This window comes from Somniosus microcephalus, chromosome 5 (genome assembly GCF_052327205.1).
Source record: "Somniosus microcephalus isolate GS21.2 chromosome 5, FLI_Smic_1.0, whole genome shotgun sequence".
Classification (NCBI taxonomy): Eukaryota; Metazoa; Chordata; class Chondrichthyes; order Squaliformes; family Somniosidae; genus Somniosus; species Somniosus microcephalus.
This window is the reverse complement of record NC_140991.1, coordinates 148215585-148241332: the sequence shown is the minus strand read 5'-3', so window position 1 is coordinate 148241332 and position 25748 is coordinate 148215585. Positions and strand designations below refer to the sequence as shown.

The window sequence follows — 25748 nt, the reverse complement described above, 5'->3', positions numbered from 1 at the left end:
CTCTCTTCCAACAACAACATGCCCTCAAAAAAACCCTCGGCACCGCCGGCACTTCAGCTAGTGCCAATAAATCAATCACTCTTTTACAAAGAAACTGCAGACAGGTACACAAGAACATTTCAGGCAATCTGGGGTGTCTTCCCAGAGGCAGTAAAAGTGCTGATTTTTATCAGCAAATGCTGACTGTCCGCACGAAGCATGGTGGTTAACCTATCTACTCAACTCCTTGTGGCAGAACATTCCATGCTCCAACAGCTCTCTGTATAAATACATTTCTCCCAACCTCTCCACTCACTTTCTAAGTGACAGTTTTAAATTGATGACCACTCACCACTGACTTCCTACAGAGAACATAAGAAGTAGGAGCAGGAGTAGGCCATACGGCCCCTCGGGCCTGCTCCGCCATTCAATAGGATCATGGCTGATCCGAACCTAGACTCACATCCACTTCCCTGCCCTCTCCCCGTAACCCCTAATTCCCTTATCTGCTAGGAAACTGTCTATCTCCGTTTTAAATCTATTTAATGTTGCCGCTTCCACAGCTCTCTGGGGTAGCAAATTCCATAGATTTACTACCCTCTGAGTAGAGAAGTTTCTCCTCATCTCAGTTTTGAAAGGGCAGCCCCTTATTCTAAGATTATGCCCCCTAGTTCTAGTCTCACCCATCAATGGAAACATCCTCCCCGCATCCACCCGATCAATCCCCCTCACAATCTTATATGTTTTGATAAGATCGCCTCGCATTCCTCTGAACTCCAATGAGTAGAGTCCCAACCTACTCAACCTTTCCTCATACGTCAACCCCCTCATCTCCGGAATCAACCGAGTGAACCTTCTCTGAACCGCCTCGAGAGCAAGTATATCTTTTCTTAAATATGGAAACCAAAACTGCACGCAGTATTCCAGGTGTGGCCTATTCACCATCTCAAAATCTCTCAGAATTTTAAAAACCTCTCATCTTTTCTTATCCTACTTTGCTCCAGTGGAAATAGTCCCAATATCTTGCATCTCTTCTAATAACTGTAGTTTACCTATCCCTGGTGTCATCCTGGTGAATATATGCTGTACCAGTCTATGGTTTCGATGCCCTTTCTATAATGGGGTGCCCACCACTGCACACAGTACTTTAACTGTGGTCTAACTATTGCCTTGTACATATATGTCGTAACCTCTCTCATCTTGCTAAGTTCCTATTTAAAACCTGACGTGCTATTGGCCTTTCTTTATGCTGCTCACACTTTCAAGGAATTATGTATTTGTAGCCCTAGGTCTCTTTTGTTTCTCTACACCCTCAGTGTCTTTCAATTGATTGTATACTTCCATTCCTTGTTTTTCTTCCCAAATGCATTTCCTCACACTTCTCCACATCTGTCACCTGTCTGCCCATTCCCCTAACTTGCCTTTATCTTCCTGAAGTCTTCTACAGTCCTCCATGCTGTTTGCCATTCCCTCCTACTTTTGTGTCATCACCATATTTGGCGATCATGCTAACTATACCCAAGTCAAAATGATCTATTTATATCAAGAACAAAATGGAGCTAGCACTGACCCCTGGGGTATACCACTTTCAATCTTTCTCCAATTTGAGTCGCACCTATTGAACTTTTGTTAGAACTGCTCAAGTGCACTGCAAACCAAGCTAGTTCCATGTCTGCAGATCAGCAGAAGAGACTGACATGACCGCTAGATGACGCAATGTAATGTAGTTTGAATAACCCAAGTTGTTTCTTTTTTATCAGTGGATATGCTCGAGAACTTTATAGTCGATATGTCCGAAACCAGGACAGTTCAGTTGTGAACAAAATGCAACAAAGGTACTGGAAGACCAAGCAAACATTTATTAAAGTGACTGGAAAGAAAGAAGATGAACATGTTGTTGCATCAGATGCAGATCTTGACTCTAAATTAGAGGTGAAAAAGTGGATAATGTTATTCCTAACTGTTTTGCATTAAGTTCATATATTGTGTGCATATATTTTGTATTCAGCTTTAAGTTTGTTTTGACTTAATTTATCCCAATTGTCTTATTTTTCAAAAACATAATTTTTGCTTCAACAAAAATTTACATTTACACAGCATTATTAAAAAAAAAGTTCCAAAGTGCTTCACAGTGGAATGAGATTGAAGAACAGATGCCAGGTCATAGAGGGAGAGATTAGGAGTGACAAAAAGCTTGGTCAAAAAAATAGGTTTTCAGTAAGTTTTTAAAGATGAAGAGAGAAGTGGAGAGACAAAGTGGGGTAAGGATGGAGTTTGAGAGAGTAGGGCCAAAAGGCAGCTGAAGATTGTGTGACCAAGTGGGGGGTTGCATATGACACTAGTCAGAGGACCAAAGAATGTGGGAGGGGATCTGAGGCTGGGGGATTCAGAGATATGGGTGGTGTGAGGCTGTGCAAAACTTTGAAGATGAAGACAAGGATTTTAAATTTAATACGTTGCGGACAGGCAGCCAATGTAGGTCGGTGAGAACGGGAGTAGGACTCAATGCAGGATGGGATATGCGTTTTGGACAAGTTGGAGTTTATGCAGGTTGGAGAATGGCAAGGAGGGTATTCGAATAATTGATTTGAGAGATGATAAGGGTTTCAGTAGTTGAGTGGCTGAGATAGGAACGGAAGTAGGCAATGTTGTGGAGGTGGTAAAAGAGGTCTTGGTGATGGAGAGGTTGTTGGTTTTGAAGCTCCGCTCCAGATCAAACAGGATATCGAAGTTTTGTATGACCTGGTTCAGTCTGAATGGGGTCGATTTCAAATCTGTGTATTCTGCGTTAATGGAGCGGAAGTATCCTCCAAATGGGTTTGGTAGACTTGCAGCCCCGTTAATACCGATGCTCTGACCTCCACAGGAGCCTTCCAATGGTCTGCCAAAGCACCTGCCTGTTTCAGGTAGCAGTCCCCTTTTTAATATGCCAATCAGGGTCCTATGACATACAGAACTGATTGTGGAGTGTGCGCCATGCACTCTACGACCAGTTTTACTGGAGATACTGCCTTTGAGGTCCCGAAAAGGTACGCTTTAAAATATTTTTGTGCGGCCAGGAGGAATAGGAATGCTCTTCCGAGCCCTGCAGATATCATCTGGGCTGCTGCAACCCCAGGCTCCCTATCCCACCATGAGGACTAGCTTACTGCCAGCCAGGCAGCCTCCAGGCCACCCAAAATTGCACCGTCCTATATCTGGCGAGCTATATTGTGATGCCCATTTGAGGCAAACAGCTTACCTGTTCTATTTAAACCAGGCCTGGGCCTCAAAATGGCTCCACCCTTTATGCTGTCAAAATGAGCGAGCGAGCAAGCAGCCAGAGGGCTCTGCCATTGGGCCGCCCAAAAGTTAAAATCTACTCCAGTTTGTGCTCGGGTAGAGGATGAAGTCAAGAGCAATGAAGCAAAGTCTATGACGGTGGTTGAAAATGATGTTTGCTGTTTGATATTTTGGAAGGAAGTTTGAACTTAAATGTAATTTGATGTCAGATAGCTTGTCTGATGGCACAGAGGCTGTTATAGGGTTGAGACAGGTGATGGAGATGCAGAATATAAGATACTGAGGGGCTCGACAAGGTAGATGCAGAGAGGATGTTTCCCCTCGTGGGGCAATCCAGAACTTGGGGGCATAGTTTCAGAATAAAGGGTCGCCCTTTTAGAACTGAGATGAGGAGGAATTTCTTCTCTGAGGGTCGTAAATCTGTGGAATTATCTGCCTTAGCGAGCCATAGAGGCTGGGTCATTAAATACATTTAAGGTGGCGATAGACAGATTTTTGCAAGATAAGGGAGTGAAGGGTTATGGGGAGCGGGCAGGGAAGTGGCTTTGAGCCCAAGATCAGCCATGATCTTATTGAATGGCGGAGCAGGCTCGATGGGCCAAGTGGCCTATTCCTACTCCTATTTCTTATGTTCTTCTGTTAGAATTGGGAGTCGTCAGATTACAGGCGGAAGATGGCCCGTGCCTGTGGGAATGATGTCACTGAGGGGCAGCATGTTGATGAGGAAGAGGAAGGAGCTAAGGAAAGATCATTGGGGAACACTGGAGGTGATGGTGCATGAGTGAGAAGCAAAGCTGTTCCTGGGGATGCCCTGGCTACATTATACGATAGTTTGAGTGGCATCACCCAAAGGCTGGGTAAAGGAGGTGAGACAATGAGAATGGTGTGGTTGGCCCTATCAAATGCTGCGGAGCGCAAGGAAGGATAATGCCCCACGATCACAGTCACCAAGCATATCATCTGTCATTTTGACCAGTAACCTCTCTCTGCTGTGAGAATAAATCCATGAGCCAAGTACAGTAATAGACCAAACTAGTAACTTTCTATACAGATATAGGAACAATTGCTGCTAACATGGTGATTGGTTTTCACCATAAATGTTGCATGTCAGTGATTTTGTAGCACATTTTGAGGAAAAGGTAATGTAAGAATAAATGACAGGTATTGTCCTTTGATAAAATAGAAGGTCAGTTGGTATTTTTAATGCGTTTTAGAAAATAGAAATGTTATTTTTGAGTACTGACGCCCTAGCAACAAACTGGAAATTTTTGAATATAACATAGAAAGTTAAAAGCACCTCAACCATTGTTTGCGATTTCTACCAAACAACTCCCCAAAAAGTAAAACCTATCAGTTCAGTTTTAATTAAGTTATGACTTTGCAAATTGTACTGACGTATGTTCGTTGCAGGCTACTCTCACTGTAATAATCTAACATTTGAAACGAGACCTTAGCAGTGATTTACCATTGATTCACCCATTTTTCTGCATTCAGCTTGTGTATTAAGTGGGGATAATTTCATGAAATCTTGCTCCTGGTGTGGAGCCTCACTCACCGGAAGTGTGTCAAGAATTTGGATGTACACCTCCCACAATTTTCTGCCCATTTAAATGTGGATATAAGAACATAAGAAATAGGAGCAGGAGTAGGCCATTTGACCCCTCGAGCCTGCTCCGCCATTCAATAAGATCATGGCTGATCTTAGACCTCAACTCCATCTTCCCACCCGATCCCCATATCTTGGTTCCCTTAGTATCCAAAAGTCTATTTATCTGTCTTGAATATAGTCCATGATTGAGCCTCCACAGCCCTCTAGGGTAGAGAATTCCAAAGAATCACAACACTTTGAGTGAAGAAATTTCTCCTCATCTCAGTCCTAAATGGCCAACCCCTTATCCTGAGACTGTGACCTCTAGTTCTAGACTCTCCAGCCAGGGGAAACATCCTCCCAGCGTCTACCCTGTCAAGCCCCTTAAGAATTTTATACATGTCAATGAGATCACCTCTCATTATTCTAAACTCTAGGGAATATAGGCATAGTCTACTCAATCTCTCCTCATAGGACAATTCCCCCATCCCAGGAATCAGTCTAGTGAACCTTTGTTGCACTCCCTCTAACGCAAATTATCCTTCTTGGGTAAGGAGACCAAAACTGTCCACTGTACTCCAGGTGTGGTCTCACCAAAGTCCTATATAATGGCAGTAAGACTTCTTGGCCTAGAAATTGGATAAGGCCGGAAAGCGGGCGCAGGTATCACTGTGCGCGATTAGCTGGCACCCGTTGAGTCCGATGCAGGCAGCATGCAAACTTCGGGCTGCCTACTAACTAAAATGACTGCAGCGGTAAGGAAATGCTAAATGCACTGTTCAGTGGCTTAGCTTCTCAGCAGGGGGCCCAAGTTTGTGCGAGGCTAGCATCAATTAAAGCTAGCCTGCACTTGTTAAAGGCAACCTGTACCTCTTGAAGGGGAGGTGCATTCTGGCTTCAGCAGGTGGTGGAAGTGGCTGGGAAACAGACTGAAGAGCAAGAAAACTGAGTGATGGCGCAACATGGCAGAGAGAGAGCTCTCAGATTTATAGACGCAGCACTGGAGTCCTTGGCACGAGACGTGGACAGGAGAAGAGAGGCCCTCTATCCACGGGGTCGGGAGGCCCAGCAGACAAACTGAGAAGGCATTGGGACCAGATAGCCGTCACGGGCAATGCAGCCCTGAGGACCTGGATGCAGTGCTGCAAGACGCTTAATGACTTCACACGAGTGGTCAAGGTCAGTAAATTCATCTTCAAATGCCATATCCCACAAACTGCACCGCCAGCCTCATAGACGGCTCAATTCACCACACCCCCATTGCGCACCGACCAACAATCTCTATCAATCATGACTTGTACCTCACTTTCATATGCTCCATCTCACCCTCACACACTTAGCACTGCTGCAAGCCTCACACCCACACCTCACCGCTTGCATACACTGCCAGCTATTCAACCATGACAGCCACCAAGCCAAACACAGTGAACCACACTCACCGACATACTTCCCTCTTTCTTGCAGGACAAGGTGGCTCACAATCGTAGGCAGCTGCAGCTAACTGGAGGGTGACAGGCGTGCCTCCATATCCTGACCCCGCTCGAGGAGATGGTGCTCGCCATAATTGGAGTGGCCAGAGGCGGCACTGAAAACATTGAAGCTGATGGTGTGCTCATACCTAATCCTCCTTCTCATATCCCACTTCCCCCTCATCTCACAATCTCTTCTGACTTACAAGCTGTACATGGTATAAGCATGCACCCCTTGCTTTCCCCCTCCCCTCCTCCACACCACAAGCCTACCTTGTGCCTTTCTCATTTCAGAGACCCAAGAAGTCAAACCTGGCCAGCCAGTGGTGCAAAAGGAAGAGACGAATGATGATGAAAAAGAAATGCCGTCACTCAATCTGACTCTTGCAGCCACCAGCTCAGATGCTGGTACTGCGTGGACTTTAGAGGATAACTTAGAGGTGGGATCTGCACGTAGTGAGTCACCGGGCATGAATGGGCTGCAGCCAGGGCAGGGGAAAGAGTAGTGCAGGTGCCAGCTCCCCGGAGGGCGAGGTCGCCCACGAGTTCTGCTGCACAGGACTCTGATGAGGACTTCGATGGGTCGGCCAACAGAAGAATGCTGATGGATATGCACAATGAAATACTTGGTGCTTTGACAGGCCTGCCACAGGGCTTTGCAGAGCGTGGAACCCATCCTTTCCAGTGTGGAAGGGGTGAGCAGATCCATTAGCGCACTCATGCAGCGTCTGATGGCTGACGTCTGAGCTTCCATTGCAGCGCAAGCAGCATCCACCCAACGTCTGAAGTCATGCAGGCTCAGCTTGCTGCCACGCACAGATTATTGCCATCATGGCTGGGTTTACCAGAGTTGAAAGGGGCTTGCAGGGTGTCACAGCAGTCCAGCAATCTGTTCTCCAGCATATTACTAGGATTGCTGAGGCGCCGCCCCAGGGGTGTGGCAGTGGCTCCGTGGAGGGCAAGCCTGATGTCCTCTCTCAGAATGACAACATTTGTCTTCCCACCACTGCCACTCCGCCAGTGCCCTAGCTGTTGCCTGTCAGCCAGCCAGCCCAGACTGCTGCCAGTCATGCCGAGGTTGTCCAGTCTGAAGCCGGGTTTACTAGGCCCAGAGCTGATCGAGGTCATCCTGCAAGGCTATCTGCAGTCTCCCCCACTGAAAGTCAACAGCCTTCCACCAGCCATGTTGCAGCCACTAGGGTAGCACTGTGTAGGAGCACTTGGATAGGCAAAAGCACACTGAAGACTGGCACTAAGGGAATGCGCAAGGGTGATTATTTGACTTTTGATTCAAATATTGTAATCGTGTGATTCATAAAATTGTTTTGGAATGTTTGTTTTGTGGTGGCTTTTATTGTAGCATTGTGGCCAAGAGGATGCTAGGATGGGGATGGTCAGTAACAGAGCGAAGGGAAGGTGTGGGACTAATGTTGAATATGGAATTGGGGTGCTTACACTGGTACCGCAGTCAGATGATTCGATCATGGACAGCTGGCAGAAAGGGGCTGTCTGGGTTACCTCCTCCTTTCCGCTTCCTCCTCCCCCTCTTCCACTCCCTCCTTCGCCTTCCTGCTACTCTTCCTCCTCCTTCTCCTCTTCCTTCTTTTCTTCCTCCTCCGGTGGTTGCCATATGCTTGGTGGCAAGGGCTGTCCTCATGATGGCGAGGTTGTGGAGCATGCATTAGATTACGATGAATATTGAGACGTGCTCTGGTGAGTATTGCAGGGCCCCTCTCGAGCGATCCAGGCAGCGGATGTGATATTTAATGACGCCAATGATCTGCTCTATCAGATTCCATGTGGCAGCATGGCTCTCATTGTATGTATGCTGCCCACGTGTGGTTGGGTAGCGCAGCGGAGCCAGGTGGTCAGGGGATATCCCTTGTTGCCCAGTAGCCACCCTCTGGTTTGTTGTGGTGGCTCAAATGCTGATGGTACAGCAGACTGCTGCAAAATGAAGACATCATGGTTGCTGCCATGATACTGAGCATTGACTTGCATGATGCAGAGAGTATGGTCGCACACCAGCTGGACACTGGGGGAGTGGAATCCCTTGCGGTTGCGATACAACTCCAAATTGAGATGCGGCACCTGCAAAGCAACGTGTGTGCATTCAATGGCACCCTGCAACTTGGGGAAGCCTGCTATCCTGACGAAGCCGCGTGCTCGCTCCACCTGCTTCTCTCTGTAAAGAGACATTGAAATGTATTCAGCTCTCCTTGCATACTGAGCCTCACTCACCTCCCTTATACAGGAGTGGACGGCGAACTGGGAGATGTTACAGATATTGTCCACTCCAGCCTGGAAGGAGTACGATGCAAAGAAATTCAAGGCCACTGTCACCTTTATAACCACTGGCAATGACGTCCTCGCCCTGGACTGAAGCTGCAGGTCTGCCTGACTCTAGATATGTCTATATCTTTACTCGTATTCCTGTAGCCCAAAACCAGCGACCTGCCTCAGGACACCCGTTTGGTGTTTGCAGCTCGCTGGTCAGATTCAAATGAGGCCTGGAGCACAAAGTTGCAGCTGCCTCTTCGCCACTGGAATGGGCAGTCGGGTGGCACCCAACTATAAACTTGCCAGTTGCCGGCGAAGAATAAGGGACTGGGATCGGGACTGAGCTGACTCGGAGACTAGTAGCCTGAGCCCTTTCCCATGGCAGGGAACCTTTCCCATGGCAGGGAAGGTAAGGAAAAGCAGCAGATGTGGTGCAATGGGTAGGGTAAGGTGGATGACTGGTGGAGGTAAGGAATGTGGGCATTAGGAGCAGGATGGGAACAGCCTGAGGCTTCTTGCTGTGAAGAAACGAGATGCCCGAAAGTGTGGAATCAGGTGAGGCGAGCAGTGATGGGGTGACACTGAAAGTGGAAAAGATAACAGGTAGAAAGAAAAATAGGGAATGGAAATAAAATTTGTACCATGCACTTGGTGGCAGGAAAGCTGAATTAGGCTTGTTATGGACATGGCTGATACCTGGGATGGCAGGAATGACGTATGAGGAGAGATTGGGACGATTGGGCTTGTACTTGCTGGAGTTTAGAAGAATGAGAGGGGATCTCATTGAAACTTACAAAATTCTGACAGGACTGGACAGACCAGATGCAGGAAGGATGTTCTCGATGGTCGGGGAGTCCAGAACCAGGGGTCACAGTCTAAGGATAAGGGGTAGGCCATTTAGGACAGAAATGAGGAGGAATTTCTTCACCCAGAGAGTGGTGAACCTGTGGAATTCTCTACCACAGAAGGCAGTAGAGGCCAATTCATTAAATATATTCAAGAAGGAGTTGGATATATTTCTTAATGCTAAAGGGATCAAGGGATATGGGGAGAAAGCAGGGACAGGGTACTGAATCTGGATGATCAGCCATGATCTCATTGAATGGCGGAGCAGGCTCGAGGGGCCGAATGGCCTACTCCTGCTCCTATCTTCTATGTTTCTATGCTAGGAGTTGCTGTTTTCGAGTGATGGTAGGCAGGACTGGAGGTAAGTTTAATGGTAATTTGAGCAGGTGTTCTATCATCACCCATTAAAATTAATATAAGCAGGCATTATTTAAAGTGTTATCAATTGTCACAATGTGTAACAAAATCATGGCACAAGAAGTAAGAAAGTGTGGCAACAGGAAATGCACATTGTAGCATAAATTTTAACATACTCGTACATCTCCCATGTTATTGCTTACAGCAAGTCAGACGTTTTATAAGAACACTGGTGTTATGCCAAGTACTACAGGTGTTCAGCATTGAGAGGTTTTCATTAAGTGAGTCGGCAACTGGTGGGTATAAAATTAAGATCATCAACAAAAGAATGAAAGAAGTTATAAGATTTTTTTTATATGCAAAGGATTTAGGATGTGGATTGTCCTACCTGAAACAGTGTTGTAAGTAGCATCCATATTGAAAGGGAAGTGGATACACAGTTGAAAACAAAAGAAATGAAAAGGGAATTGGGAAAGGGCAGGGGACTGGGACTAAGCGGTTAGTTCTTTTTAGAGAGTCGGCACAGGCTTAATGGGCCAAATGGGCACATTTTGTGCTGTAAAATTCCATGATTCCATAGTGCTACCAGGGACACCGACTTGTCAGCATTGGGGGCACCTGTGGGATCTAGAAACACTGGGAATAGGGTCCAGGTTCTTGCAGTACTCTGATGGGATTTCAGGGTATAGCAGTATTTCGAATAGGGAATCACTGGGTCTGGGAATACAGGGATTGGGATCTCAAGGTTCTAAAGACTCTGGGACAGGGCCTGGGATGACTGGGAGAGGGATCCTTGGACCTGGAGGTACTGGGGGAAGGTCTCCAGACCTGGGTGGATTTTGTGCTGTTTTAGGATCACATTGCCCTGGACGTGGTTTCTAGGGATTTGTAAGCACGGAGTAGGAGTCCTGGGATCTGGGAGTAGAAGTCTGGGATGGGGAATCCCGGGATCCAGCAAGACTCGGGAAGGGGTTTTGGAGTTTTTGGGGTCAGATTATTGTGGGTTGTTGGGATCTGACAGCATATTAGAGAGCATGGCCTGACAGCATATTGGAGAGCATGGCCTGACAGCATATTGGAGAGCATGGCCTGACAGCATATTAGAGAGCATGGCCTGACAGCATATTGGAGAGCATGGCCTGACAGCATATTAGAGAGCATGGCCTGACAGCATATTAGAGAGCACGGTCTGACAGCATATTGGAGAGCATGGTCTGACAGCATATTGGAGAGCATGGTCTGACAGCATATTGGAGAGCATGGCCTGACAGCATATTAGAGAGCATGGCCTGACAGCATATTAGAGAGCATGGCCTGACAGCATATTAGAGAGCATAGCCTGACAGCATATTAGAGAGCATGGCCTGACAGCATATTGGAGAGCATGGCCTGACAGCATATTAGAGAGCATGGTCTGACAGCATATTAGAGAGCATGGCCTGACAGCATATTAGAGAGCATGGCCTGACAGCATATTAGAGAGCATGGCCTGACAGCATATTAGAGAGCATGGCCTGACAGCATATTGGAGAGCATGGCCTGACAGCATATTAGAGAGCATGGTCTGACAGCATATTGGAGAGCATGGTCTGACAGCATATTAGAGAGCATGGCCTGACAGCATATTAGAGAGCATGGCCTGACAGCATATTGGAGAGCATGGCCTGACAGCATATTGGAGAGCATGGCCTGACAGCATATTGGAGAGCATGGCCTGACAGCATATTAGAGAGCATGGCCTGACAGCATATTAGAGAGCATGGCCTGACAGCATATTGGAGAGCATGGCCTGACAGCATATTGGAGAGCATGGCCTGACAGCATATTAGAGAGCATGGCCTGACAGCATATTGGAGAGCATGGCCTGACAGCATATTGGAGAGCATGGCCTGACAGCATATTAGAGAGCATGGCCTGACAGCATATTAGAGAGCATGGCCTGACAGCATATTGGAGAGCATGGCCTGACAGCATATTAGAGAGCATGGTCTGACAGCATATTGGAGAGCATGGCCTGACAGCATATTAGAGAGCATGGCCTGACAGCATATTAGAGAGCATGGTCTGACAGCATATTAGAGAGCATGGCCTGACAGCATATTAGAGAGCATGGCCTGACAGCATATTAGAGAGCATGGCCTGACAGCATATTAGAGAGCATGGCCTGACAGCATATTAGAGAGCATGGTCTGACAGCATATTAGAGAGCATGGCCTGACAGCATATTAGAGAGCATGGCCTGACAGCATATTAGAGAGCATGGCCTGACAGCATATTAGAGAGCATGGCCTGACAGCATATTAGAGAGCATGGCCTGACAGCATATTAGAGAGCATGGCCTGACAGCATATTGGAGAGCATGGTCTGACAGCATATTGGAGAGCATGGTCTGACAGCATGTGGGGCAGAGGGCCCAGGATAATGGGACGCAAACTGGCGTTGGCCCCTTTTGAACCATTAGTTCCTAAAAACCCACCTTCTTCCTTCCCTTCAACCTAACATAAGTAGGAAATATAACAAAACCTTCCCCCGAACAGCCCCTTTTGTGCCCTCAAGTTCGCTTTTGCCCATCAGTTTCATCATCAACAACTAGTTCCTTTCTTTATGTTCCTGCTTTCAAATATTTTAGCTTAAATTTTCTGCTTTGTAAAATTAGTGGACAGAAAATCATGGTCTGGGAAAGGCAATTTCCTGATATGCACTGATGGTGTACCACGAGTGCAAGAGTGGAACATTTAGTGCACTGTTATTGGTTTTTTGACTTATGTAGGGGGAAATTTATATTTTTCCTGTGTAAATTCTTCCCCTATGATTTGCATGTCAGTAATTGCTATCTATTTATTAAAATTGCAGAGTGGGTTATAATATTCCATTCAAAACTGCTTTGAAAATTCCTGTCAGGTTTTCTGAGAAAAATAAATGGTAACAAATGTCAGCATCTACTTGCAGTACCAAAATAGGGAATATAGTTGACTGTGATAAAGCTGTTTTATAAAAAAAAAGCACGGGATCCTACCACCTGTAGGTGGCACTGTAAATGGCCAGTTTGTACCTTAAATCTGTGATGGTAATGTTAGTTAAGAATGCAAAATTTGACATTGTGAACAAACTTTTATGAAACGTCCAGCACTTCCAGACAGTGACCACCTGATGGCACTGTAGCAGCGTCTTATTTCCAGCACCTTATATCAGGAAGTCCAAAGAGCAACCAACCTGCCTGTGCCAACAGCCAACCTCACCGTGCCTAATGGTCGTAACTCCGCAATGTGCAACCCCACAGAAGTTCCTGTCTTTAAAATTTCCTCCTCACTTCCTAGAAAATCAATCCTCACTTCTGGGACAGTGTCACCAGCTTCTTCACCAATACAAAGAAATTGTGCAGAATATCCATCATTTCCTGGTTGTCCAATAGCTCATCATCATTGCGGCCTTTCAAAGACCCATTCTTTGGCTCTCTGTTTACTCCAATGCAGTTATAAAAATCATTATATTGTTTTATGCAATCGTAATGGTCTACTTTTGCTTCTACAACCTGCTTTTTTAACAATCCTCATCCTATTTTGATACTAATGTCTGTCTACCACTGAACCTGAAGATCTATATTTGAGGAACACCCTCTTTTTCTGTGCAGTGCCACATATATTGGAGGTGTAGCTGAGAGAACTCAATGGAAGTCGAGTATAAAAGTGGGTAGAAATGTGACATCCATCCATGATGGAAATACTGATCCATATTTTGCGACCCCCGCCCCCCCGGGTGCGTACAAGGTACATAAGAACATAAGACGTAGGAGCAGGAGTAGGTCATTTGGCCCCTCAAGCCTGCACCACCATTCAATAAGCTAATGGCTGATCTGATCTTGGCCTCAACTCCACTTCCCTGCCCGCTCCCCATAACCCTTGACTCCCTTACCTTTCAAAAATCTGTCTATCTCCACCTTAAATATATTCAATGACCCAGCCCCCACAGCTCTGGGGAGGAGAATTCCAAAGATTCACGACCCTCTGAGAGAAGAAATTCCTCCTAATTTCCGATTTAAAAGGGTGCCCCCTTATTCTGAAACTATGCCCCCTAGTTCTAGATTCCCCCAGGAGGGGAAACATCCTCTCTGCATCTACCCTGTCAAGCCGCTTCAGAATCTTATATGTTTCAATAAGATCCCCTCTCATTCTTCTAAACTCCAATGAGTATAGGCTCAACCTTTCTTCATAAGACAACCCCTTCATTTCTGGAATCAACCTCGTGAACCTTCTCTGAACTGCCTCCAATGTAAGTATTTCCTTCCTTAAATAAGGAGACCAAAATTGTACACAGTACTCCAGGTGTGGTCTCACCAACGCCCTGTACAGTTGTAACAGGACTTCCCTACTTTTATACTCCATTCCCTTTTCAATAAAGGCCAACATTCCATTTGCCTTCCTAATTACTTGCTGTACCTGCGTGCTAACTTTTTGTGATTCATGTACAAGGACCCCCAGATCCCTCTGTACCTCAGCATTTTGTAATCTCTCCCCATTTAAATTAATTTGCTTTTTTATTTTTCCTACCAAGGTGGATAACCTCATTTTCCCACATTAAACCCCATCTGCCAGATTTTTGCCCACTCACTTAGCCTATCTATATCCCTTTGGAGATTCTTTGCGTCCTCCACACAATTTGCTTTCCCACCTATCTTTGTATCATCAGCAAATTTGGCTACATTACACTCAGTCCCTTTATCCAAGTCATTAATATAGGTACGCACGCGCCCGTAGGGGCTGCGCAAGTTCCGGGTTTAGGCATGCGGAGCGCATGCGCAAAAACCCAGAACTTGCAATCTGTCAAGAATCCTCTTGACAGATCCTCCGCATCCCCAGGAGATGGACCACTGTGGGTGGAGAGTTGTGGTATTTGCCCAACTTCTGCCCGCTGAATGCCTGTGAAATTCTTACGTCTAAGAGTTTTAAAAAATAGAAAAATAAAATTTTATCATTCATTTATACATTAAAAACACTGTCCAATAAGGTAAGTTTATTTTTAGCCCCATTAAAACATATACATTATATTTTCAAAAAATTAAATTTTCGTTTAAAATATTTAATTAAATGGCATTTTAATTAATTTTAAAGATTAAAAAAAAAAATTATTTCAATGTGTTCATATATTTTTTAAGTGATCCCCAATCATACTTATGGGAGTTCCGTACGTACGCAACTCCTATAAGTATGATTGGGGATTTCCTTCTTTTATTGGTTGGGCCGGCCCACGTGATCTCCGAGGCTCTTGCGAATCGCATGCGCCCCTGGGATACGTGGGGCTCTGCCCACGTGGACCCGGAGAGACCCAGGATTGCAAGCCTCTGTATCTTCCGGGCTACCAGGTACATTTGTAGATATTTTACAGGTCGGAGGCATCTGCCCGCAGGAAGCCTCTGATCGCAATTGCAGGCCCAATGTGACAGGAGGAAGTACTTCCGGGTGACTGAAGAGCAAATGCATATTAGACACGAGATTTAATATATTATTAGTAAATTACACATGGCTTTGTTCATGGTGAGTCAGAATATGCTGGTTCCTTCAGTTGTACACTCAATGTGGGCTGTGTTTCAGGTTCAAGCATTGCTTGGGGGGTGGGGGTGGGGTGGGAGGTCCCAGGATCTGGCAGCACACAATGCGTCTGGGAGAGAATCACTGTTCCACTGCACTTTCATGTCTCCACATACCTCCCATTGATGACTTCTCAAACCCCTTACCATTATTATGTCTTGCTGCTCGCTAGTGGCAGCTGGCATCAGTGAGCAGTGTGGGTGTATAATGGTGTGGCGGGTATACGGCTTCAGAAGGAAACGAGGGAGGATGGGTGGGTGAGTTGGTGGGAGGGGGGAGGCATGTGGTCTGGTAATAATTTGGGACATAGTGAAGGAGGGCAGTGGAGACTATTGGTCTTAATCCAACATGCATCCCCACTTGCCTCACATCTACTCCCAATTCCTCCCTTTGCCTCTCTCCTCCGAATATCCTCTCCTTTCCCCATTTTCTCTCTTTCTCGTCCTGTCCTGTCCTCTCCGCTACAGCTTTATGCCCTTCTCCTCTTCACCCCATGTCCCTTCCCATTCCACTTTCTCCCTTCCCTGCCTTTTCTTCCATTGCCCCCTCGCCCTTCCCCCATGTCCAACCCCTTGTATTTCCCCTCCCAAGCAGCAATATCAGCCCACACAAATATAACAATGAGAATTATATCATTCAGCAAGCTTACAGTCTGCTAAAAGCTTACAGTTGTCACAGTACTTCTCTGGGGTAAGATGGCTGTTGTCAGAGAATGATTTCAGATTCACAGTGGATGGACTGGCACTCCATGCCATATAGATCCATAATAGAAGCCGTAACCAATTTTCGGATCGTGCCCAGTGCATACAATGACGAGTTTGCCAGCATATGTAGATTTACAACCAACATACTGATCCCAGAAACAGTAACTGTGTTTAACAACTGTCAGAAAAGTCATTGCAATCAACCTTTGCTGATTCTAAAATTCCAGGGAATCCTGCTGTAATACAGAAATTGAGATATGGGCTTGGAAATTCTCCACATCTAGGCCCAGATCCTGCCCATTGGTAAACTTCAGCACTGAGCCTGCCATGGATCACTGAAACAGGATAACCGAACATTTGGTCGGTTAGGAGCACACCTGTGATGTCCCCCTAATCCTGCTGAAGAGGTCAGAAATGCTGACCGAAGCTTGCCAGGACAAGAGAGGGTTTCTGTTTCTACTCCTGCCTCCTCCCCACCCCGCCCCCCAACCGGAAAGGTAATGATGCTGGTTAAATGTTCTTGTTAATTTTCCAGCCAATAGGTACCACAATGGACCGACTACCTTTTTTCCCTCTTTTGTTTATAAATGTAGCCATCTGGAGTATGATGTCTGCACTAGATGTACTGTTTTTCTATATCTAGATATGCCTTTTTCATTTTGGGAAAAGTGACTGTACAAATTCAGTAAAAATTACCTTGAGGTCTATCCAAAAAGTGACTGTAACTCTGATTTTGAAAGTTTCACAACAGGATTCAGTCAGAGTCTGGATTAAAGTGTTCAGACAAGCCAAGAGCACACCTTTAAGCCTAATGCACTTGGGATGGGACTAATGGCAGATTTACAGCACCTAGTTTTGTCATTACTCTGTAGACAATGAGAGTAACTTGATTTTGATACTTCAGTTAGCCAATATGGATGTTTGAAGGTATTCTCCTCCCCAGTGACCAACCAGCATTACTAAAACAGTAGCAAACCTGTCACCTGTTATTCCTGGCAAAGTCTCCTGGTATGGCCCTCTGCTTAAGGTTATTTCCTCATCATATGCAATTACGTTAATCCTGTTTGGCTTTTGTATTTTGTTTAGGTATTCCATTCCATTCAGAGAACATGTATGGAACTTCTGAAGGTCATTGAACAGTACCAGAAACGGATTTGTTGTATGTATTTAATATGCTATTATAAACACAAAATTTAACTGAATATTTTCAATACATTGGTGTCTATTTATGTTACTGTTTGTAATATTCAGTTCTAAATTCATGACAGAGAGAATTTACAAAAAAAAATTGCAAAATTTAATCATTAAAAATATAGGGCTCGATTTTAACTCGGGTGCGGGGAATTGTCGGGTTCCCCGAATTTAGTGTTTCCCACATGAATCTAAATGGGTCTGTGAGATTGATACAATTTTAACTCAATTGGCCAATTGATTTCCAACGTGTGGGAAGCCTTGGCAATTGAGTATTTCCAGTCAGAAAGTCGCAGAATATGACATCATCATTGCTGCTGCTTTTAGGGCCCACAGCAAGCCTTGCTTCTTCTGCAGGCTTCCAAACTTCACCATTGAGATGGCACAGGAGCCTGCAGGAGCAACGGCCCGCGGGAGGGCAAGAGCTGCCCCCAAATTAGATGAGGCTTCACGCCAGGCATTGCTGGATGGTGCTAGAGCCCACAGGGAGGTCCTGTTCCCTTCTTCAGGGAGGAAGAGGCCTCCCAGTCAGACCAAGGCTGTGTGGCTACAGGTGGCTGGGGAAGTCAACTCCTTGGGGCTCACACAGCGCACTTGGATGCAGTGCAGAAAAAGATTCCATGACCTTCATCGCACTGGAAAAGTAAGTACTGTATGAAGTTTCCATCACCCTCAATCTGATCCCCATTGCCTTTCTTCACCAGCACTCAGCTTTAGCAATCTCTTCCTCCACATCCCACTTGACACTCACATCCATGCACCCTTACCCATTCCCTCTCTCTCTCTATGCTCACATTTACATAACTATTCCACCATGCAGCCCTCACACTCCCTCTCACTCTGATGCTTTGAACACAACTGACAACACACAGGGAGGGCCCTTGGTCTTACAACCTCACTCCATCTTTGTCGCCTTCTAAGTATCTATGCTATGCAATCTCTGCACTCACTCCTTCATTCTCACTCAACCTCCACTTGTCTCCCTCATTGCAGGGAAAGAGAGCTCACAACAGGAGAGAGCGAGCCAGGACAGGAGGAGGGCCGCCCTCATTAGCCCAGCTCACCCCCTGGGAGGAAGGCGTCCTGGAGATTGTCGGGGCTGACATAGATGCGGGAGTTGGGGAAGGAGAGACAGGTGCATCCCCTCAAGCTGGTGACAGAATAATTTTCCATCTCATTGACATTGCATGAGTCGCTGATAATGATTCTGAAGCTACATCATATGGACTTATGATCATCTGCAAAATGCAATGTGCATGTAACCTTGGCATCACATCTCTAACTTTTTCCTTGACTCCCCCACAGGACCATCGAGAGCCCCCGTCCCCACTGTGCAGGAGGAAGAGCCTGAGCAGCCAGACTCCTCAGAGGAATCTGCAACCTCTGAGGGCGCAGCGTCAGCAGAAATAAGCGCACCCAGCACCAGCGCAGACACTCGCAACACGGTGGGACCTTCGGGACATAGAGTAGAGTTGTCACCTGGTGTATCACAGCTCACAAGTGAGCATCAGCAGATTGTGGCGACAGGGACAGCAGTGGAGAGTCCTCATCGGAGGGCGCAGGACTCTGCCAGCTCGGCTCAGCTGCATGTCGACCCTCTGCCTCTGGGTCCATCCGTAAGATCAGAGGTGATAGAACTCCAGGCACAGATGCTGGATCCTCTGGCAGGTTTTGTCTCTAGGGTCGCTGCGAGTGTGAAGCGAATGGAGGAGTCCATAGCGAACATGAGCAGAGCCTTTGTGGAGTCATTGGCGCATGAACACATCAACACGGAAAGGATGGCTACTTACGTGGAAATGATTGCTGCCTCCGTGGTAAGGCTGGCTACGGTAGAGGAGAGGAGGGCTACGGCCATGGAGGCGGTTAGTTGCCAGGGTATGGAAAACATGGTGAGTGTTCAGAATAGAATGACATCACTTGAGGAGCGATGGGCATCTATTGAACAGAGAAACCAGACCTTCATGGAAGTCCTTCTGAGTAGGACTGCCATTGCAGAGACTGGTCCCCATGGCCCCCCTGATGTGCAGCAAGGTGCTCTCAAGCCACTTGCAGGCACTGAGGGGGACCTGACCCATGAGAGGGAGGTTGGTGGCAGCCCTCAAGGAAGTGGGGGCTCCTCTCCAAGCGCTCACACTTCCATGCCACTGCAGAGCCCTCGGTCAGAGCCCCGCCGGAGTCTATACCCAACTGAGATAGACGTCTCAACCCTTGCACAGCCGCAGGAGCAGCAGACTGCTGACGAGCCCTCACAGGGTCGCCACCCCAGAGGACGCCCGCCAAAGGTGTCGAAACAGGAGCAGTAGGAAAGTGAGCCTCCACATCTGCTGAAGCCACAGGGGAACCACTACATAGGAGCACGCGTAAGAGGAAAATAAAGCACAAATAGTCACAAGGGTAGTCACTTGGGTGAAATGTGTATTCTGTAAAAATGCCATCAGTTTGTTTTGCATAAAAATTCTGATGGCAACTTCTGCAGTTGTGGCGTGTGTCATTTCGCAAATGGGGCTGGAGGTCCTCTAATGCCAAGAAGGGAAGGAAAAAAAGGCCTCCCATGCTTCTGGTAGATGCCTCAGTTGAGGAAGCGCTGAGTGAGGCTGGCGAGAGGGGTTTTGCAGGAGGTCACACTGGAGAAGTGTGTGAGGCTCCAACCTTCCACAGGTGTGGTTAAGCCTGGTAAAAGTTGCCCCAGGCCTGAAACAACAAAGTCCTGCCACCTGCAAATGATGGCTGATCAAATCTCTTTAATGGTTGACCTGCAGCTGTTAGTCAGCAAGCCAATAGTGCTCACGCCAGGTTTCACAGGCGTGATCCCCACCAGGCGTGTTTTACGTGGGAAAAGGGTTAAACAGGCAAGGGCCTGTTAAAATGGGATTATAAAGGCCAATGAGTGCTGTTTAAGGGCCCTAAAGACCAGTCCCGCCTGTTGCAGGCGGGACTGATTCAGGACCATCAGACACGCCTGGGTTAAAATGGCTAGGTGTCGGGAACCAGGCGGGGGAGGGGGGGTCCCGACCCCCGGGTTTTGCGATTTTTAACCCCCCGCACGCTTCAAAGCCTGCCTGACGGCTGAGTTAAAATCAAGCCCATAATTCAATACAAGCAGTAATTTAGAAACAAACTTCATAGGAACAAAAGGCTGTTCAGCCCTTTAAGTCTGTTCTATTAGGTCATGGCTGATCTGTATCTCAACTCCTTTTGCTTATGCATATTTTCTCTAATATCCAAATTTGGATTTGGCATAGATTCTCCTCTTGCTACTCGTAGCCCTCGAACCATTTCTCTAGGTTGGGAACATTGACTGTGCAGAGTGGGCTCCCAACACGATCCGATCCCTACCAGTAAACAGGAGCCATCCACTGCAAGGGTGGAATATTCTGTGGGATCACCACTACAGCACCAGAAGAGGTGGGAGGCCACTTGAAAGGGCAGAAGAGCCCTGAAGACTAGATCCAATTTTTTACTGATGACCTCTGCTGAGACTGAGGCTTTAAAGAGGTGATAGATTGAGGTGATGTGGAGAAAGAGAAGCTCACTAATAGGGTCTCCCTCTATCCAGGGGCTTTGCGACCTTCCTGCTGCTACCACAGGGACCACCTACCAGATGGCTTCTGGAAGTCCTAGGGAACAGTGGTACGAGGGGCAAATAGGAGAGAAATGAGCTAGTAACCTGGACCTACCTCCCTGCTTGTATTTATGTGCAACAGCTTGAGAAGGGCTGGCAACGGAGGGAAGGAAAAATAAGTTTAGGGCAGTTTACAGCAATAGGCCCCATTTGATTTTCTCCACTGCTTTTGCTGCTATTCTGCTCGGTTTGCTATGGGTTGTGGAGGAAAATCCAACCCATACAACTTAAGTTGAAAGTTTAAACGGGGTATACCTTTAAAGCCACAAAATCCCATGTAATTTTGTTACACTATCATGACCAACTCTGTAATCTATGCTTGCTGTACAGTTGCTTTAAAGTGATGTTCGAATAGTCAATATTTTACTAGGTAATCAGATCATTTCATTTTGTCTCAATTTTGTTCTCCAGTTTATCTCCGAAGGCACAGTAATTACCTGGGTAGAACCAGTCCTCAAGTATCTCACCCAAGAGACCACTCTTGCATGTTCTAGTGTCGGCAAGCTATTTGGTCACTGGGGGTATCATAGCTGAGCCCAATTCTCTCCTCACCCAATGTCCATTTGTACATACTTTGCAGTGCAGATCACTGGATAACAATTGGGAGCAGAAACTGGCTAATTATTTTTCTCTTTGTTGGCCCAGGGCAACTGTGGCCAATTTTTGCACCCCAATTGCTGCCTGGCTAAGATTAGCTAACTGCAGAGACCAGGGATTGAACCTGGAGCTTCTAGTTCTTCTTCATTCAGAATCGGACCAGATGGTGCATTTACCCACCAAGTTAATACAGACATTTATCTAAACAGAAAAAAAGATGCATGTTGAGTGAGTGATTTTAAAACAAAAAAGTGGCATTAATGATTCCATCTTAAAATGTTTCCATGTGAGGGATTATTTAAATTCATTGCTTTTTTGAGGGGTGGGTTAGGAGGATGATACTTTAGGAGGCAAAGCCTTGAATGAGGTCTGACTTCTGTGATATAAAAACTTATTTATGCATTGGCTCAATGCTGGATGTGTGGTAGATTTTGGAGCACCCACCCAATTTGTTAGGTAGTAAGTCTCTCAGAAACAGGGTCACACCTCGCACCACTATTAAGGGGGAGTGTAAGAGTCATGAAAGTTTAAGAAAGAAAATACTTTAAAATATTGGTTAAATAGTATAATACAGTTAATTTACCTGACTGACTTATTGTATTGAGAAACCCCCTATTTTCCTGTTCCAGTAGTATAGTCTGAGATACCCCCTTTATTCTTGCTACAATGGTACAGTCCTTAAGCTTGTCACATGGTATCCAGCCATTTTACAGTTCAAGCTCCACGAGGCTAGAGAGAAGGTAAAAGCTTTTGAGGGCTGGAGCAATACAGTTTTGGACCGTGTTCGTTTAAACGTGTTTTGCTTTGTAATTCTGTTTGTAAGGGGTTACAGTAAACAGTTTAAAGACAAAGTTACATTTTGGAACGTTTTATTTCGACACGCATCTACTCGTTGTTAAAAGCCTCAAAGCTCAGTGGCTGCATGTTTGGAAATTACGAAGCGCCACTACATTAGTCAAAAACTAAGAAGGAAAGGACGGAATTGTCGGCGAACGTATACATGAATGGTCACGGAGCCAGACGACAATATAAGAAAGCGAAGGTACAGTGACTGTTAGTTGCCTTGTTCATTCTATTGAGAAGCTAAATAAGAGCTGCGGGTAAAATGGCCGAGGCCTTACGGAGCCGTGAGGAGCTTCCCCCAGCCAGAAGGATTGTTGGCCAAAAGAGGGAAGTAAAGCTCACCCCAAAGGCAATGGAAGAGAAGTTACATAGAAGAATAGGTGCAAGGAGGGCTAAATTAGCTCAGATAACTGGAAAAATTAAGATAATTGATTGTCTCATGGAAGATAATGCTAATATTAAGAAAGCTGAAGACATAATGCATTATGATTTCTCCAAGTTGCATGAAGAATTTAATGTACTCAATGAAGATGTATTAGCACTTCTGTCTGAAGAAGAGGGAAACGCTGATCAGCACAATTGGTTTGATCTTAAATCATCCAGCATTAAGGAGTATACCAAGGCCACAGAACAGTGGATGTTAAAGATTCGTCAAGATGCTGATACAGCAGAGAAAGATAAAGATGACGATGAAGTCGGACCAGATGATAGCATTTCAGAGACTTCAGCCAGACTGAGCAAAAATCGAAAAGAAGGTAGCTCTGTTTCTGGACACGGGTCAGTCGCTTCTACCACATGCTCATCGCGACGCATGAGAGAGGAGGTTCAACGGGCGGCGTTGATGGCGCGCGCAGCATCTTTAGTGGAGAAGCAAGCTCTTGAACGGGAAGAGGCCCAACAGGCCCAACTGCAGGCCCAACAGGCCCAAGTGCAGGCAAAGAAAGAACAGCTGGAGCTAAAAACAGCTATTGCGGTTTCAGATGCCAAGTTGAGTGTGTATGAAGATTCTGAAGGCTTACAGGATGGCATGAACGAATACTGCCAGTCAATGTTGTCACACACAGTTGGATCCAGGGCACCTTCAAGAGTTAAGAGAGTCTGAAGGCCATCTCCTGGCATTACAACGTGGAAGAGAGGCCTCTCCACTAACAGGAGCACGTGATGCTACCCCAGACATCAGACGGTCTAGACTAGACCCTGCTGATGACCACCAGAGGCCTGAAGACACAGAGAGAAGCCTATACCGAGTGATGCAACGTCAGAACGAAATTACAGAGATGCTTGTAAAACAACAGAATCTGTTTTGACTCCCTCAAAGAGACATACCAGTGTTCCAAGGCGACCCACTCAAGTATAAGCCCTTCATCAGATCCTTCAAACAAGCCATTGACTCCAAAACAGAGAGCAGCAGTGATAAGTTGTACTACCTGGGACAGTACACCAGTGGTAAACCACAAGACCTGGTCAGAAGCTGTGAACACGAGACTGGACCGGGGATACATAGAAGCCAGGAAGTTGCTGCAGGAGCACTATGGTAACGAGCTGAAGATAGCCACTGCATATATTGAAAAGGCTACCAAGTGGCCACAGATCAGATCGGAGGACGGGGAGGCACTGAACACATATGTTCTTTTTCTCATAGGATGTCGCAACACCATGGAGGATGTTGAATTCATGGAAGAGATGGACAATCCTACGACTGAGAATCATCATCTCTAAGCTTCCTTACAGGATGAGAGAACAATGGAGAAGAACAGCCTTTGAGATAATGGAGAGACGGAAAAGTAGAGCCAGGTTTGCAGACTTAGTGAATTTCATAGACAAACAGGCTAAAATTGCTAGGGACCCATTGTTTGGAAACATCCAGGATGTCAGCCCGACTACTGATGGAAGAGTGAAAGCCAAGCCCGCTGAATCAAAGACTCTCAGGAAAGGTGGTTCCAGGGGAAGCAGCTTTGCAACTATCATCACTCAGGCTGGGGAAGAAAAGTCTCAGAACTCATCTCCCAAAAAGAGCAGCACAGTGACGCCTGCTAATGCCTTTCAGAAGCCATGTTTATTCTGCCAGAAGAATCATACATTGGATTTCTGCAGTGACATCAAAGCACAGCCACATAAAGACAGAATCGAATTCCTGAAGTACAATGGCCTATGTTTTGGATGTCTCTCTCAGGGACACCTGAGTAGAAACTGTAAGCAAAGAACAACATGCAGAGAGTGCACTCGGAAACATTCCAGTCTGCTGCATATCCACAAAGAAGAACAAGTCTCTAAGAAGAGTGAAGAAAACAATACCGACGAGAAGGTTGTTTCAAGTGCTCTGGTGTCGCTAGAACCAGAGACTTGTGGATTCACTGGGGCCGGTGACAGTGATTGTATTCTTGCCATCGTACCTGTAAAGATCAAGTCTAAGAGGAGTGAGAAGTTTGTGGAGACTTACGCCTTCATGGATCCAGGTAGTTCAGCAACGTTCTGCACAGAATCACTCATGCGACAGCTGAACGTTGGAGGCAGAAGAACAGAAATCCTATTACGCACCATGGGTCATGAGAAGTCAATGCAAAGCTATATCCTGTCAGACCTAGAAGTGTGTGGACTTGAAGAGAAGGACTTCATAGACCTGCCTAATGTTTTCACACAGAGGGAGATTCCTGTTAAAATAGGGAACTTAGCCCTGCAGAAGGATGTGGAGAGATGGCCTTACCTGGAAAAGGTGCGTCTCCCATATATTGAAGCAGAAATTGGCCTATTAATTGGAACCAATGCCTACAAAACTATGGAGCCATGGCAGGTGATAAACAGCAAGGACGACGGACCCTACGCAGTCAGGACAGCCCTTGGATGGGTAGTCAATGGACCGGTAAGGAGAGATGATGGCAACAAGTCGAACAAAGAGCAACGACAAAATGTAACAGTTAATCGTATCTCTATCGCAAGCATTGAAGAGCTGTTGATACAGCAGTTCAACGCAGACTTTTCAGAACGCAGCTGTGAGGAAAAGACAGAGATGTCACAAGAAGACCATCAGTTCCTGGATTTGATGACAAGGTCTACACAGTTCATTGATGGCCACTATCACATTGGTTTGCCACTGAGAAGACAGACCACGAAGATGCCGAATAATCGCTGCATAGTAGAGCAGCGCGCCATCAGTCTAAAGAGAAAGCTGAACAAGAACCCCGACTTTCACGAAGACTACAAAGGCTTCATGAGAAACATCATAGCGAAAGGCTATGCTGTAAAAGTGCCCGAGGAACAGTTGAACAGAGACGATGGAAGGGTCTGGTACATTCCTCATCACGGTGTGTATCACCCAAAGAAGAAAAAGATCCGTGTAGTGTTTGACTGCACCACCTCATTCAGAGGAACTTCACTGAATGACCAGCTGCTTCAAGGTCCTGATCT

General features: G+C 46.2%; 1 protein-coding gene across 5 annotated transcripts in view; it reads left to right on the top strand.

Moving 5' to 3' along the window:
* ica1 (islet cell autoantigen 1) overlaps positions 1-25748 on the top strand; it is a 322738-nt gene that overhangs the window by 52175 nt on the left and 244815 nt on the right. For 3 of the 5 annotated variants that reach the window (XM_085988366.1, XM_085988363.1, XM_085988364.1), the window contains exons 3-4: positions 1740-1911; positions 17177-17249. In XM_085988366.1, coding sequence (XP_085844492.1) covers positions 1740-1911; positions 17177-17249 — 245 coding nt within the window. The remainder of the gene's footprint in view (positions 1-1739; positions 1912-17176; positions 17250-25748) is intronic. The other 2 variants (XM_085988367.1, XM_085988368.1) reach the window with 1 other exon arrangement.